The 13,724-nt window shown below is 39.5% G+C and overlaps 1 protein-coding gene across 1 annotated transcript in view; it reads left to right on the top strand.

Annotated features, from left to right (window-relative positions):
* Positions 1 to 12,774, top strand: part of kcnh5a (potassium voltage-gated channel, subfamily H (eag-related), member 5a) — a 213,085-nt gene extending 200,311 nt beyond the window's left edge. The window contains exon 12 of the mRNA XM_060917674.1: positions 11,599 to 12,774. Coding sequence (XP_060773657.1) covers positions 11,599 to 12,774 — 1,176 coding nt within the window. The remainder of the gene's footprint in view (positions 1 to 11,598) is intronic.
* The last annotated feature ends 950 nt before the right edge of the window (positions 12,775 to 13,724 follow it).

Raw genomic sequence — 13,724 nt, 5'->3', positions numbered from 1 at the left:
AGTGTGAATGGTTGTCTGTGTCTATGTGTCAGCCCTGTGATGACCTGGCGACTTGTCCAGGGTGTACCCTGCCTTTCGCCCATAGTCAGCTGGGATAGGCTCCAGCTTGCCTGCGACCCTGTAGAACAGGATAAAGCGGCTAGAGATAATGAGATGAGATGAGATAATTTCCATTCCTAAAGCTAATGAGAAGAGGGCTACCTCTAGCACTAGTAAGGGACATGACGATTACATAGTAATGCCCTATGGCCTAACTAATGCCCCACCAATGTGGGAAGGTGACTTCATCTCACTTATTTATGTCTGTGAAGGTTCTCAGTCATCAAGGTCATTGTAAACCGTAGGTCTTAAAATAGACAAATGGACTTGCTTGAAATTCTTGAAGATGTTTCACCTCTCATCCTAAAGCCTTCTTCAGTTTTGTCTGATTAGTGGGGAGTTCCAGGTATTTATCCTCTAGTGGACCAAAAGCAACCCTAAGGAGAGTCATTGAGGTCACATGGGTCATTGACCCTCTCAGTCATCCTGGAGGTGTTAGGGTCACTGGAGGTGAAATGATTAAATAATGATATGATTACTTAAGATGATGTCAGCAGGTGATTTGTAATTATGATTTGATACATGATCAGTACCCAGGAAAGAGCTCGTTTTTGAGAAGCAAAGATGGGCCAAGGAGCTTCAATTTTTTAACAAATGAGAAAATCATTGAACTGTTTAAAAACAATGTTCCAAAAAAAAGATCCACAGGGATTTGGATATTTCACCCTCTACAATGCATAATATCATGAAACGATTCAGGGAATTTGGAGAAATTTTGGTGTGTAAAGATCAAGGGTGCAAGCTTAATCTGAACACCCGTGATCTCTAATCTCTCAGACAGCACTGCATCAAGAACCATCATTCATCTATAGCTGATATAACCACTGGCAAACTATTTTCAAGCATGACAATACGGAATTACATCCACAAATACCAGTTTAAACTTTACTGTGTAAAAAGGAATCCTTATGTTAACTATGTCCAGACGTGCCGTCGACTTCTCTGGACTCAGGGATGGACCGTCAAACAGTGGAAACATGTATTGTGGTCAGACAAATCAGTGTTCCAGGTCATTTTTGGAAGAAATGGACGCCGTGTGCTTCAGACCAAAGACAAAACGGGCCATCCAGACTTTTACCAGCAACAAGTCCAAAAGCCAGGGTTTGTCATGGTATGGGGTTGTGTCAGTGAACTTGGCAAAGGTAACTTACACTTCTGTGATGGCAACATTAATGCATAAAAGTACATTGAGACTTTGGAGTGACGTATGCTGCCTTCAAGACGACATCTTTTCCAAGGATATTTCAACAGGGCGGCACGGTGGTGTAGTGGTTAGCGCTGTCGCCTCACAGCAAGAAGGTCTGGGTTCGAGCCCCGTGGCCGGCGAGGGCCTTTCTGTGCGGAGTTTGCATGTTCTCCCCGTGTCCGCGTGGGTTTCCTCCGGGTGCTCCGGTTTCCCCCACAGTCCAAAGACATGCAGGTTAGGTTAACTGGTGACTCTAAATTGACCGTAGGTGTGAATGTGGGTGTGAATGGTTGTCTGTGTCTATGTGTCAGCCCTGTGATGACCTGGCGACTTGTCCAGGGTGTACCCCGCCTTTCGCCCGTAGTCAGCTGGGATAGGCTCCAGCTTGCCTGCGACCCTGTAGAAGGATAAAGCGGCTAGAGATAATGAGATGAGATGAGATATTTCAACAAGACAATGAAAAAAATACATTCTGCACACATTACAAAAGCATGGCTGTGGAAGAAGAGGGTGTCTGTCTCCTTTGTCCCCAATAGAGAATGTGTGGCAAATTTTAAAACCAAAAATATGACAATGACGACCCCGTACTGTTGCATACATTAGGACCCATTTGCAGTAAGAATGGGACAAAATAACACCTGAAACGCTTCATCACTTGGTATCTTCAGTCCATAAACATCTTTTAAGTGTTGTTAGAAGGAATGGCTACATTATAAAGTGATTAAATTCTTGATCATCGTAACTTTTTTGGAAATGTGTTGCAAGAATCAGAATTGAAATAACTGTTAATTTAAAAAAATGCATGAGGTAAAACATCAAATAATGTGCTGTTGTATTGTTTTGAGTGCAGTACAACTCAAAAATTATTTACAAAATAATTGATTTCAGTTTTAATTTCAATTTCAAAATACCATCCCAAGTTTTTCTGATTCAGGGTTGTCATACTGCTGACTCCTGTTCACATTTTTATTCACATTTCACAATTATTTTTCTAAAACAAGAACCCCCTTTTGGGTGTTTAATTGCAACTTCATATCATTTCTAGCTCTCATTTATGTCTTCCATTATTATTGATTTCTACCCTTTGTGCCATCTCTTTCTCCCTCTTTCCTCCTTGCTTACTCTGTCTTTCACACCCATCTCACTGGGTCAGTTATAAGTGGTACTTAAATAATCTGATGGCAAAGTGGAGCTAAATTCATTATTTACCTTTTCAAAGATGGGAAATGACATTCTATTGCAGCAATGCAGTGTGCTGGAAGACTGCATAGGGATAATGAAGTGTCACATGACATTCTCAGCGATTCTATTTTTACCATCATAGCCCATTGCTTGCCTTGAGGAGCTGACATTTTTAAAATCAGTAAAGCTACTGTGATGCTATTTTACACAGCATGTGATGGTAACTAAAAAAAGAGCTGTGGTAAATTTGTCTTTAAATCCCTGGCAAATTTTTCCATGGTTGGCTTTTTAAATTTTTCCATGGTTGGCTTTTTAACTATTAGTTACAGCTTCTGGGGTGGTCTTACTGTAGACTGTGCAAAAAAAATAAAAAAAATAATGATGTTGGTCTGGGCGGCATGGTGGTGTAGTGGTAAGCACTGTCGCCTCACAGCAAGAAGGTCCTGGGTTCGAGTCCAGTGGCCGTCGAGGGCCTTTCTGTGTGGAGTTTGCATGTTGTCCGCGTGGGTTTCCTCTGGGTGCTCCGGTTTCCCCCACAGTCCAAAGACATGCAGGTTAGGCTAATTGGTGGCTCTAAATTGACCGTAGGTGTGAATGTTTGTCTCTACGGTATGTATCAGCCCTGTGATAACCTGGCGACTTGTCCAGGGTGTACCCCGGCTCTCGCCCATAGTCAGCTGGGATAGGCTCCAGCTTGCCTGCGACCCTGTAGAACAGGATAAGCAGCTACAGATGATGAATGGATGTTGGTCTTTTCACTTTTGAGATTTCTGAAAGTTTATTTTTACTGCATTCTTCTGACCAATTTGAGTCAGGTGAGACTAGATTTATTTTATGGGAGTAACAGTTGATATTAGGTAATTCAATATATATGGATCAGGGCTATGCGATCTACCTTCTTTAGTCCAACCACAGAAACCAAAAAGACTCCTTTTCCATGATTGAATTTGCTAGTACTTTTTAGCGTCACCCTATAAGTACCATGACTCTAGAAATATGTAATGTTTTCAAATTTCAATGTGTGAAAAAAAAGCACTGAATGTTTGGCTTTGTATTGTTTCAAGATACCACTGTACAGAAATCATATTCTCTTTCAGTTTTAAACCAAGAGGGCAGGGTTTTTTTTATTTTATTTATTTATTTTTTAGATTAGATTAGATTAGTTTATTGCTATAATATCCAATATATGTACAGCAACCAGGACGGACAAAAAAACATGACTATTACAGCTTTTACCAAAAAAAGAAAATAATCAAATCAAGATGAGGAAATAAGCACAAATAAAATAACAAAAACATCTCAAGGGCTACAAATATGAACCTGCAACAGTATAATTTCATAGGATTTAAGGCTAGACAGCAAGATATAACCTTAGGCCCTACTACTCAAAAGAAAATGCTGGGATCACGAGAAAGACTACTAATACCGTTTCATGGAATTCACACATACAGTACTTTACACACTCTTATTTTATCAGAGTTTTAAAAAAATCACGAATGTTTGAAAAGTTCATACCTGAATTCTCTGCTCTGATATCTGCAGTCAATGGGCATTTACAAAGGATATGTTCTTCAGTTTGAACTACACCACAAGGGCATAATCGTTTATTGTGTGGAATTCTAGCCTATCAACCAGTCTCTACAGCAAGATTGTAAGTTGAAAGGCATAACCTAGTGTTTGATATTCTCTTGTGATCTGCAATGTCAAATGAGGTATATATACCTGGCAAGGACAAGTCTAGATTCAAGTTACAGTACATCTTAGACTGTTATGACGTTATAACAGAATGTTTGCAGCGTGTTATATCCACCATCACATGATCATCTGCATCTAGGAGACTTTATAGATACCTTGCACCAGACGTTTTAGCATTACTACAAATCTCCCATATGGTATAAAACAGGTCATCAGGTAACCCGCTTCTGTTATTTAACATGCGTGACAGAAATCTTCACTGAACTGGAGTACCCTTCGTTACGAGCGAAAGTGATGACACTTTCGCTCGTAACGAAGGGTACTCCAGTTCTAAAAGAACCAGATAATTGGGCGTCGTCTGTCTGACTCCCAGGAGAGATTTCAAGGCTGTGTTATGTACAGACTGGGCTGCGTTCTTACCTGATCCCAGCCAGGACTCGCAACCATACAGAATGGTACTTAGTAAGGCGGCATCCAAAACTTTTTGTTTCACCCAAAATGGAAAATCAGAATTCTTCTTCACGAAGGCTGCAAATTTACTGAGATGTTTTTGCTTACTTAGCAAATGTTCTTTTACTGATGACTCTACTTTTCCATCCTGCATAAATACAACTCCTAAATATGTGTAAGTTATACAATTTTCTACCGTCAAGTCATATACACATGCAAGTGCCCTGTCTGCATCAGTATCATTAATCACCATAAAATTTGTTTTCAACTGGTTAATAACCATGCCGGAATAGCTACAAAAATCAGCCAACACTTTAATCTTCTTGACGCAACCTTCTTGGGTGGTGGCTAATAAAACCGTATTGAAAAATGGTTACATTTTTGGATGAAATATTTTGGTAGCATTATTAATAAATATAATTAATTGATTTACATTGATTTTATTTCATATTAATGAGATCAAAACATTCACTATTTTAGCAAATCATTCAAGTTTAATTTGTCAATTGGCTAATCTCCAGTTTTACTGGGGAGAAAAAATACTGCTCCTATTCTTGAGTGATAACTTTTACTAGCATGCTGTGATATTAACTTAAATAAATCTTCTGTGCAAAATGCATAACGGTTGGCATACCTGATAATGTAATATAATCAAAGTAAATGTCACTGGATATTGTGGCAGTGAATTATTGTGTAGTGACAAATAATTATATCATATATAATTCACTACTAACTGAAATTGGATAAGTATATACATTTCAAGATCTTACCCTTTTGAAACCTTGCGGACAGAGGTTTTTCTTCTTCTATTTTATTAATTCTGGTTGCAAGCCCCAGTGAACAGAGATGAAAGTTATTTATTTGCATGCCAATTTTTTTGAATTGTATCCCAAAGCAGAGAACATAGAGGGGGCAAGTAAAAACAAAAATCCAAATTCTTAATCTGGGATAGTTATTAGATAGTGTGATTGGAACCTTATTAAAAATAACAAGCTGTGTGGAAAATGTCTTCTATAGTATGTCAGGCTGGGCCACACAGCTTTCCCTGGGGCACATAGAGAGAAACCCAAGTGGCTAATTAGCACTGCCTAATTAATACCATATGTGATCAAAGCTTCTGTCACATGCATACCCATAGTTGAAAAGAGGTAAAATATAGAAGGAGAGGTCCATAGCCTGGGTATAAATGAAGTCCTGGCTTGCCAGAGGTTGCATTGCTTTTTCTTGCCCACAGAAGTTTTACTCATGTACTGCTTTTTTTTTTTTTTTTTTAACTTCTTGAAGGACAGTGTGTTGCTTGTTAGCTATTTGCAGTTTAAATATTTAAAAGATCACTGTCTGTTGGGGAATTGAGCAAACACTGCATTTTGTTTGGCAAAATTGCAGGCATGTTCAATGCAGCACAATGTAGAGACCCCTCCTAAACTGCAGCTTCAGTCTTGTAAACCCTGCAAAACTACTTCGGCACCCTTCATGACAATGAACAAAAATAATATGCATTAAACATGACACACAATAATTTAAAAAATACCATTGAAACTAAAAGAGAAACTCTCATCTTTGTTCTGTCAAAACCACTCATTCAAACTACTTTTCTAAATAACAGAATTTTCTCTCAGAAATTTGTGCTAAAAATTTTATTGACACCCCAACAAATATTTCAAATATTTGAAAAAAAAAAAAGATTGTCATTCATGAAAACCCAATAATAAATAATCACAAATATGGCTGTAACAAAAATTTTCACATACAACCCCAATTCCAAAAAAGTTGCGATGCTGTGTAAAATGTAAATAAAAACAGAATGCAATGATTTTCAAATCTCATAAATCCATTTTTTTTTTTCACAATAGACATGGACAACATGTCAAATGTTTAAACCAAGACATTTTACTATTTCATGAAAAATATTAGCTCATTTTGAATTTTATGGCAGTAACACATCTCAAAAAAGTTGGGACGGGGCAACAAAAGGCTGGAAAAGTAAGTGGTACTAAAAAGAAACAGCTGGAGAAACATTTTGCAACTAAATAGGTTAATTGGCAACAGGTCAGTAGCATGTTTGGGTATAAAAAGAGCATCTTAGAAAGGCACAGTTTCTCAGAAGTAAAGATGGGCAGAGGTTCACCAATATGCGAAAAATTGCATCTACAAATTGTGGAACAATTACAGAATAATGTTCCTCAGTGTAAATTTATGAAGACTTTGAATATCTCATCTACAGTACATAATATAATCAAAAATTCTGAGAATCTTGGAGAAATCTCTGTGCGCAAGGAACAAGGCTGAAAATCAATATTGGATGCCTGTGATCTTCGGGCCCTCAGGTGGCACTGCATTAAAAGTAGTCCTGATTCTGTAATGCAAATCACTGCATGGGGTCAGGAACACTTCAAGGAATCATTGTCTGTGAACACAGTTCGCCGTGCCATCCACAAATGCAGGTTCAAGCTCTATCATGCAAAGAAGAAGCCATATATGAACATGATACAGAAACGCTGCTGTCTTCTCTGGGCTGAAGAAGAAGAAGCAGAAGAAGAAGAAGCCTTTATTTGTCACATTCACACACTCAAACACAGTGAAATTCGTCCTCTACATTTAACCCATCTGAAGCAGTGAACACGGTGCAGTGTAGTGGCCAGCTATGCTACAGCACGTGGGGAGCAGCTGGGGGTTAGGCGCCTTGCTCAAGGGCACTTCAGCCCAAGGCCAAGGCCATGTTAACCTAACCGCATGTCTTTGAACTCATTTAAAGTTCATTTAAAATGGACTGAGGCAAAGTGGAAAACTGTTCTGTGGTCAGACTAGTCGAAATTTGAAATTCTTTTTGGAAACCATGGACGCTGCATCCTCTGGACTAAAGAGGAGAGGGACCATCTGGTTTGTTATCAGCACTCAGTTCAAAAGCTTGCATCTCTGATGATATGGGCGTGCATTAGTGCCTATGGCATGGGCAGTTTGCACATCTGGAAAAGCACCATCAATGCTGAAAGGTATATACATGTTTTAGAGCAACATATGCTTCCATCCAGATGACGTCTTTTTCCAGGAAGGCCTTGCATATTTCAGCAAGACAATGCTAAACTGAATACTGAATCTATTACAACAGCATGGCTTCATAGTAGAAGAGTATGGGTGCTGAACTGGCCTGCCTGCAGTCAAGTCAAGTCAAGTTTATTTGTATAGCACTTTTAACAATAAACATTGTCGCAAAGCAGCTTTACAGAATTTGAACGACTTAAAATATGAGCTAATTTTATCCCGAATATACAGTGGTGCTTGAAAGTTTGTGAACCCTTTAGAATTTTCTATATTTCTGCATAAATATGACCTAAAACATCATCAGATTTTCACACAAGTCCTAAAAGTAGACAAAGAGAACCCATTTAAACAAACAAGACAAAAATATTATACTTGGTCATTTATTTATTGAGGAAAATAATCCAATATTACATATCTGTGAGTGGCAAAAGTATGTGAACCTCTAAGATTAGCAGTTAATTTGAAGGTGAAATTAGTCAAGTGTTTTCAATCAATGGGATGACAATCAGGTGTGAGTGGGCACCCTGTTTTATTTAAAGAACAGGGATCTATCAAAGTCTGATCTTCACAACACATGTTTGTGGAAGTGTATCATGGCACGAACAAAGGAGATTTCTGAGGACCTCAGAAAAAGCGTTGTTGATGCTCATCAGGCTGGAAAAGGTTACAAAACCATCTCTAAAGAGTTTGGACTCCACCAATCCACAGTCAGACAGATTGTGTACAAATGGAGGAAATTCAAGACCATTGTTACTCTCCTCAGGAGTGGTCGACCAACAAAGATCACTCCAAGAGCAAGGCGTGTAATAGTTGGCGAGGTCACAAAGGGCCCCAGGGTAACTTCTAAGCAACTGAAGGCCTCTCTCACATTGGTTAATGTTAATGTTCATGAGTCCACCATCAGGAGAACACTAAACAACAATGGCGTGCATGGCAGGGTTGCAAGGAGAAAGCCACTGCTCTCCAAAAAGAACATTGCTGCTCGTGTGCAGTTTGCTAAAGATCATGTGGACAAGCCAGAAGGCTATTGGAAAAATGTTTCTTGGACAGATGAGACCAAAATAGAACATTTTGGTTTCTCCATTATGTTTGGAGAAAGGAAAACACTGCATTCCAGCATAAGAACCTTATCCCATCTGTGAAACATGATGGTGGTAGTATTATGGTTTGGGCCTGTTTTGCTGCATCTGGGCCAGGACGGCTTGCCATCATTGATGGAACAATGAATTCTGAATTATACCAGCGAATTCTAAGGGAAAATGTCAGGACATCTGTCCATGAACTGAATCTCAAGAGAAGGTGGGTCATGCAGCAAGACAATGACCCTCAGCACACAAGTCGTTCGACCAAAGAATGGATAAAGAAGAATAAAGTTAATGTTTTGGAATAGCCAAGTCAAAATCCTGACCTTAATCCAATCGAAATGTTGTGGAAGGACCTGAAGCGAGCAGTTCATGTGAGGAAACCCACCAACATCCCAGAGTTGAAGCTGTTCTATATGGAGGAATGGGCTAAAATTCCTCCAAGCCGGTGTGCAGGACTGATCAACAGTTACCAGAAACGTTTAGTTGCAGTTATTGCTGCACAAGGGGGTCACACCAGATACTGAAAGCAAAGGTTCACATACTTTTGCCACTCACAGATATGTAATATTGGATCATTTTCCTCAATAGATAAATGTTCAAGTATAATATTTTTGTCTCATTTGTTTAAATGGATTCTCTTTATCTACTTTTAGGACTTGTGTGAAAATCTGATGATGTTTTAGGTCATATTCATGCAGAAATATAGAAAATTCTAAAGGGTTCACAAACTTTCAAGCACCACTGTATCCCCAATGAGCACGCCTGTGGCGACAGTGGCAAGGAAAAACTCCCTCAGATGACATGAGGAAGAAACCTCGAGAGGAACCAGAGTCAAAAGGGAACTCCTCCCCATCTGGGCAACAACAGACAACATGACTATAACATTAACAATCCTAACAAAGTCAGCTTCGTTGATGCTATAAACACCCCACCGACGGAAACCCGAGCGCAAAACCGTTCACAACAACCGTAGTCCCAAAGTCAACTGCAGTCCTAAAGTTAGCAAGTCAACTGCAGTCCTAAAGTAGTCCAGACCTTTCACTAACTGAAAACATTTGCCACATAATGACACAAAAAATATATGACAAAGAAGACCCAGGACTGTTGAGCAGCTAGAATCGTATATCAGGTAAGTATGGGACAACATTCCTCTCCCAAAACTCCAGCAACTGGTCTCCTTAGTTCCCAGACATTTAGGAACTGTTGTTAAAAGAAGAGGGGATACTACACAGACAGTAGTAAACATGGCCCTGTCCCAACTTTTTTTGAGATGTGTTGCTGCCATCAAATTCAAAATTACTTTTTTTTCTTAAAATGGTACATTTTCTCAGTATAAACATTTGATATGTTGTCTGTGTTCTATTGTGAAAAGTATATGGGTTTATGAGATTTGCAAATCATTGCATTCTATTTTTATTTACATTTTACACAGCGTCCCAACTTTTTTTGGAATTGGGGTTGTATATGAATCAGTTGGAAATTTACCCAGAATTAGACCTGAGTGCCAAAAGGTCACCATTTTAGAATTGCAAAGTTTGGTGGATTTGTGAGGTTGTAAAACTTAACATCACACTGTCTGGAAGCATTGCAAGAAAAAAAATTCCTGAAAGCATTTCATAAAATACACCACCTGAACTTTACCAAGCATAATTTGAACTTCAATTAGCAATGTGTTGTCAAATGAGACCAAAATCAAATGTTTTGGTCACATACACCATCAGCCTTTTGGCAACAAAAGGGGACTACATACAAGAAAACACACCTGATACCCCACTGTAAACTGTGGAAGGGGTCATTAAAAATTTAAGGCTGGTGTTTTTGGTTCTCTTGTGAACATTGATGGCATCATGAATTCTGATAAGCACCAGGATATTTCAGCCCAATATATGGTTGTCTCCATATATTGTATATGGCAAAGTATGGCACATACTTTGCCATAGACAGAACTTTCAATAAGATGAGGAGCCAGTCTTACTATAAAAGCAACTCTGAAAATAGTTAAAGAAAGACCAAATCAATGTTGCAAAGATCGTCTCTGCCTCCAGATTTGAGCCCGAGTGAAAACCTGAATTGGTCTGAAGAAGGAAGTCTACCTGCATACACCTGAGACTATAAAGGAGCTTAAAATGTTCTGCATGGAGGAGTGGACTAAGAACTCTCTCCAAATGTCTCCAAGCATGTTAGTCATTATAGAAAGAGAATCGGTGCTCTTATACAGGGCAAGTGTCACAAAGTATTACTTGTCAGCGTTCTAGAACTAGTGTTTTGCAGAAATACATGCAGCACTTTTTGTGTTAAAAAAGATAGATAATTTACTTATGTACATATGTACTATAGGTACTTAACTATCAAATGGAATGAAAAAGCAGTGAGATATTTCCATGTTATTTTACGTGTTCAAAAATCTTTCTTACAAAAAAGGCCAGTTGCCACCATGTTTGCACCAAACCATAATGTGCTGTGATGCTTCTCAGTATACCTGTGAAAGGAGACACATTTTGAAGATTCATCTCCAAATTCATGGATGCTGTTGAGTTACTACATATTTATACTATTAATGTAAATCAAGCATTCTTATAGGTAATATATTACTAATGCTGGCTCATAGTGGAGGTTGTGTGCTCATACTAATTCCATAATGCATGCTGGGTGCTATAGTGACATGGAGAAGTCAAAAGTCAAAATGTAAAATGAGACACATGCTACAGAATACTAAACACATTATATAACATTTATTATCTTGTGTATATATAATTAATTTAGATTTAGAAATATGTTTTTTGCCATTAACAAATGTGGTAGTCAAATAGATTTCAATGGTGTGCAGACCTGAATTAAGAAACTGTTGCCTTTTCACAGATTGTCTTCCGTAAAATCGCAGATGTGAAGAAGGAGGAGGAGGAGAGAAGGCACCAGAAAAATGAGGTGACACTCTCCATTCCTGTGGACCATCCAGTCCGTAAACTCTTCCAGAAGTTTAAACAGCAGAAAGAGATGAGAGCACAGGGGTCCTTGCTGCCAGACCTAGAGAGGAACCAGGTCCATATGGAGCACCAGCTTCATCCATTGTCCCACCACCATCAGCATCACCATTATCCTCAGACCCAATACCAGGCGCACCACTCACTCCATCATCACCATGGACCCTCTATGCAAAATGGGGCTCCTGGTTTGGGTGGAGGGAGTAGTAATGGTGGCTCCACAGTTGTGACTGTTTCACAGATAACCCCAGTTCAAAGCTCCCTGGCATATGTTCAAACAGAGGACTCCAGTGGGATGGCCTGTCATGAGGCCATGGAGCTTAAGCCCAGCCTTAGTGTGGTTGACCAGAACTGTCGAAAGTTCACCAGTCCTATCCGACCAAGGGGTGGTGGTGGTAACGGTGGACGGGGATGGATGCGTCTCAGGAACACAGCAAATGGATCCTCAGTCACACCGCCATCTAATGCAGATTGGCCACAGAAGGAGGAGGAATGGGGAGATGTTGCACAGCCCCTGAGACTGCTCCCAAAAGATGCCAAAACCCAGGCAGCTGAGGGGAAAGGATCCATTACAGTCAGTTCAGACAGAAATGGGAGTGACAGTGGAAATGGTGGCACTGAAGGAGCAGATGATAAGAGTGCATTACACAAGACTGACTCTTGTGACAGCGGTATCACCAAAAGTGACTTACGCATTGACAGGATAGGTGACACTCGTAGCCCCATGGAGCGGAGCCCATTTGAACATCCTAGCCCTGGAATAGGAGTCTTGACCACAAGAGGTCTTTCTTTCCTACCTGTGCCTGAGCAGGCTCTGCTTCAAAGCACCTTGCAGGAGGCTAAGATGGAACTTAAGGGAGACATCCAGACCCTGAGTGGTCGTCTGTCTGTCCTGGAGGCCCAGGTGGGAGAGATTTTAAGACTGCTCTCAGAGCAGAGGAGATCAAACCCACCACAGACTTTAACACCCAAAACCAAACTCAAATGTCAGGACATTTTCACTGTCTCAAGACCTGTTACTCCTGAGGCAGACAGAGATGGTGGACCTTTTTGAATCAAGAGAGAAACATTTATTTATTTATTTATTTATTTATTTATTATAGGTTGGCGGGGTTATTTATAATATTACCTCTTTTCAATAAGAAATGAAAAATCTGTTGAAGAGGTAAAAATAATTTCTACTGTAAATAGATGCATGTCCAGCTGGAATCTGGCCTGCCAATGAAGTCCACTTTAAGAATCGTAGTTGCTTGTATATTTATGACTGCATGCAAAATGATTTAAAAAGACACAATTTTTATACTGTCCCCATGTGCTGGACTATCTCTTGACTGACTAATATTTCAGGGCATTTATCTTCAAGAGCAGAAGAACTGCACGGTGTACCCAGGAGCTCTATGGCTGTAATGGAGGCTTGGTGTGGTATTTGGTAGCACTGCTTGAACAAAACACCTCTGCAGACTTACTTTGCTATTTTCATCTTTTCACACTATTTTCCTCCACATACAGTGGTGCTTGAAAGTTTGTGAACCCTTTAGAATTTTCTATATTTCTGCATAAATATGACTTAAAACATCATCAGATTTTCACACAAGTCCTAAAAATAGATAAAGAGAGCCCAGTTAAACAAATGAGTCAAAAATATTATACTTGGTCATTTATTTATTGAGGAAAATAATCCAATATTACATATCTGTGAGTGGCAAAAGTATGTGAACCTTGGCTTTCAGTATCTGGTGTGACCCCCTTGTGCAGCAATAACTGCAACTAAACACTTCCGGTAACTGTTGATCAGTCCTGCATACTGGCTTGGAGGAATTTTAGCCCATTCCTCCGTACAGAACAGCTTCAACTCTGGGATGTTGATGGGTTTCTTCACATGAACTGTTCGCTTCAGGTCCTTCCACAACATTTCGATTGGATTAAGGTCAGGACTTTGACTTGGTCATTCCAGAACATTTACTTTATTCTTCTTTATCCATTCTTTGGTCGAACGATTTGTGT

This window comes from Neoarius graeffei, chromosome 3, assembly GCF_027579695.1.
Source record: "Neoarius graeffei isolate fNeoGra1 chromosome 3, fNeoGra1.pri, whole genome shotgun sequence".
Classification (NCBI taxonomy): domain Eukaryota; kingdom Metazoa; phylum Chordata; class Actinopteri; order Siluriformes; family Ariidae; genus Neoarius; species Neoarius graeffei.
Note: the sequence above shows the minus strand (reverse complement) of the source record. Positions and strands in the feature narration are given on the sequence as shown.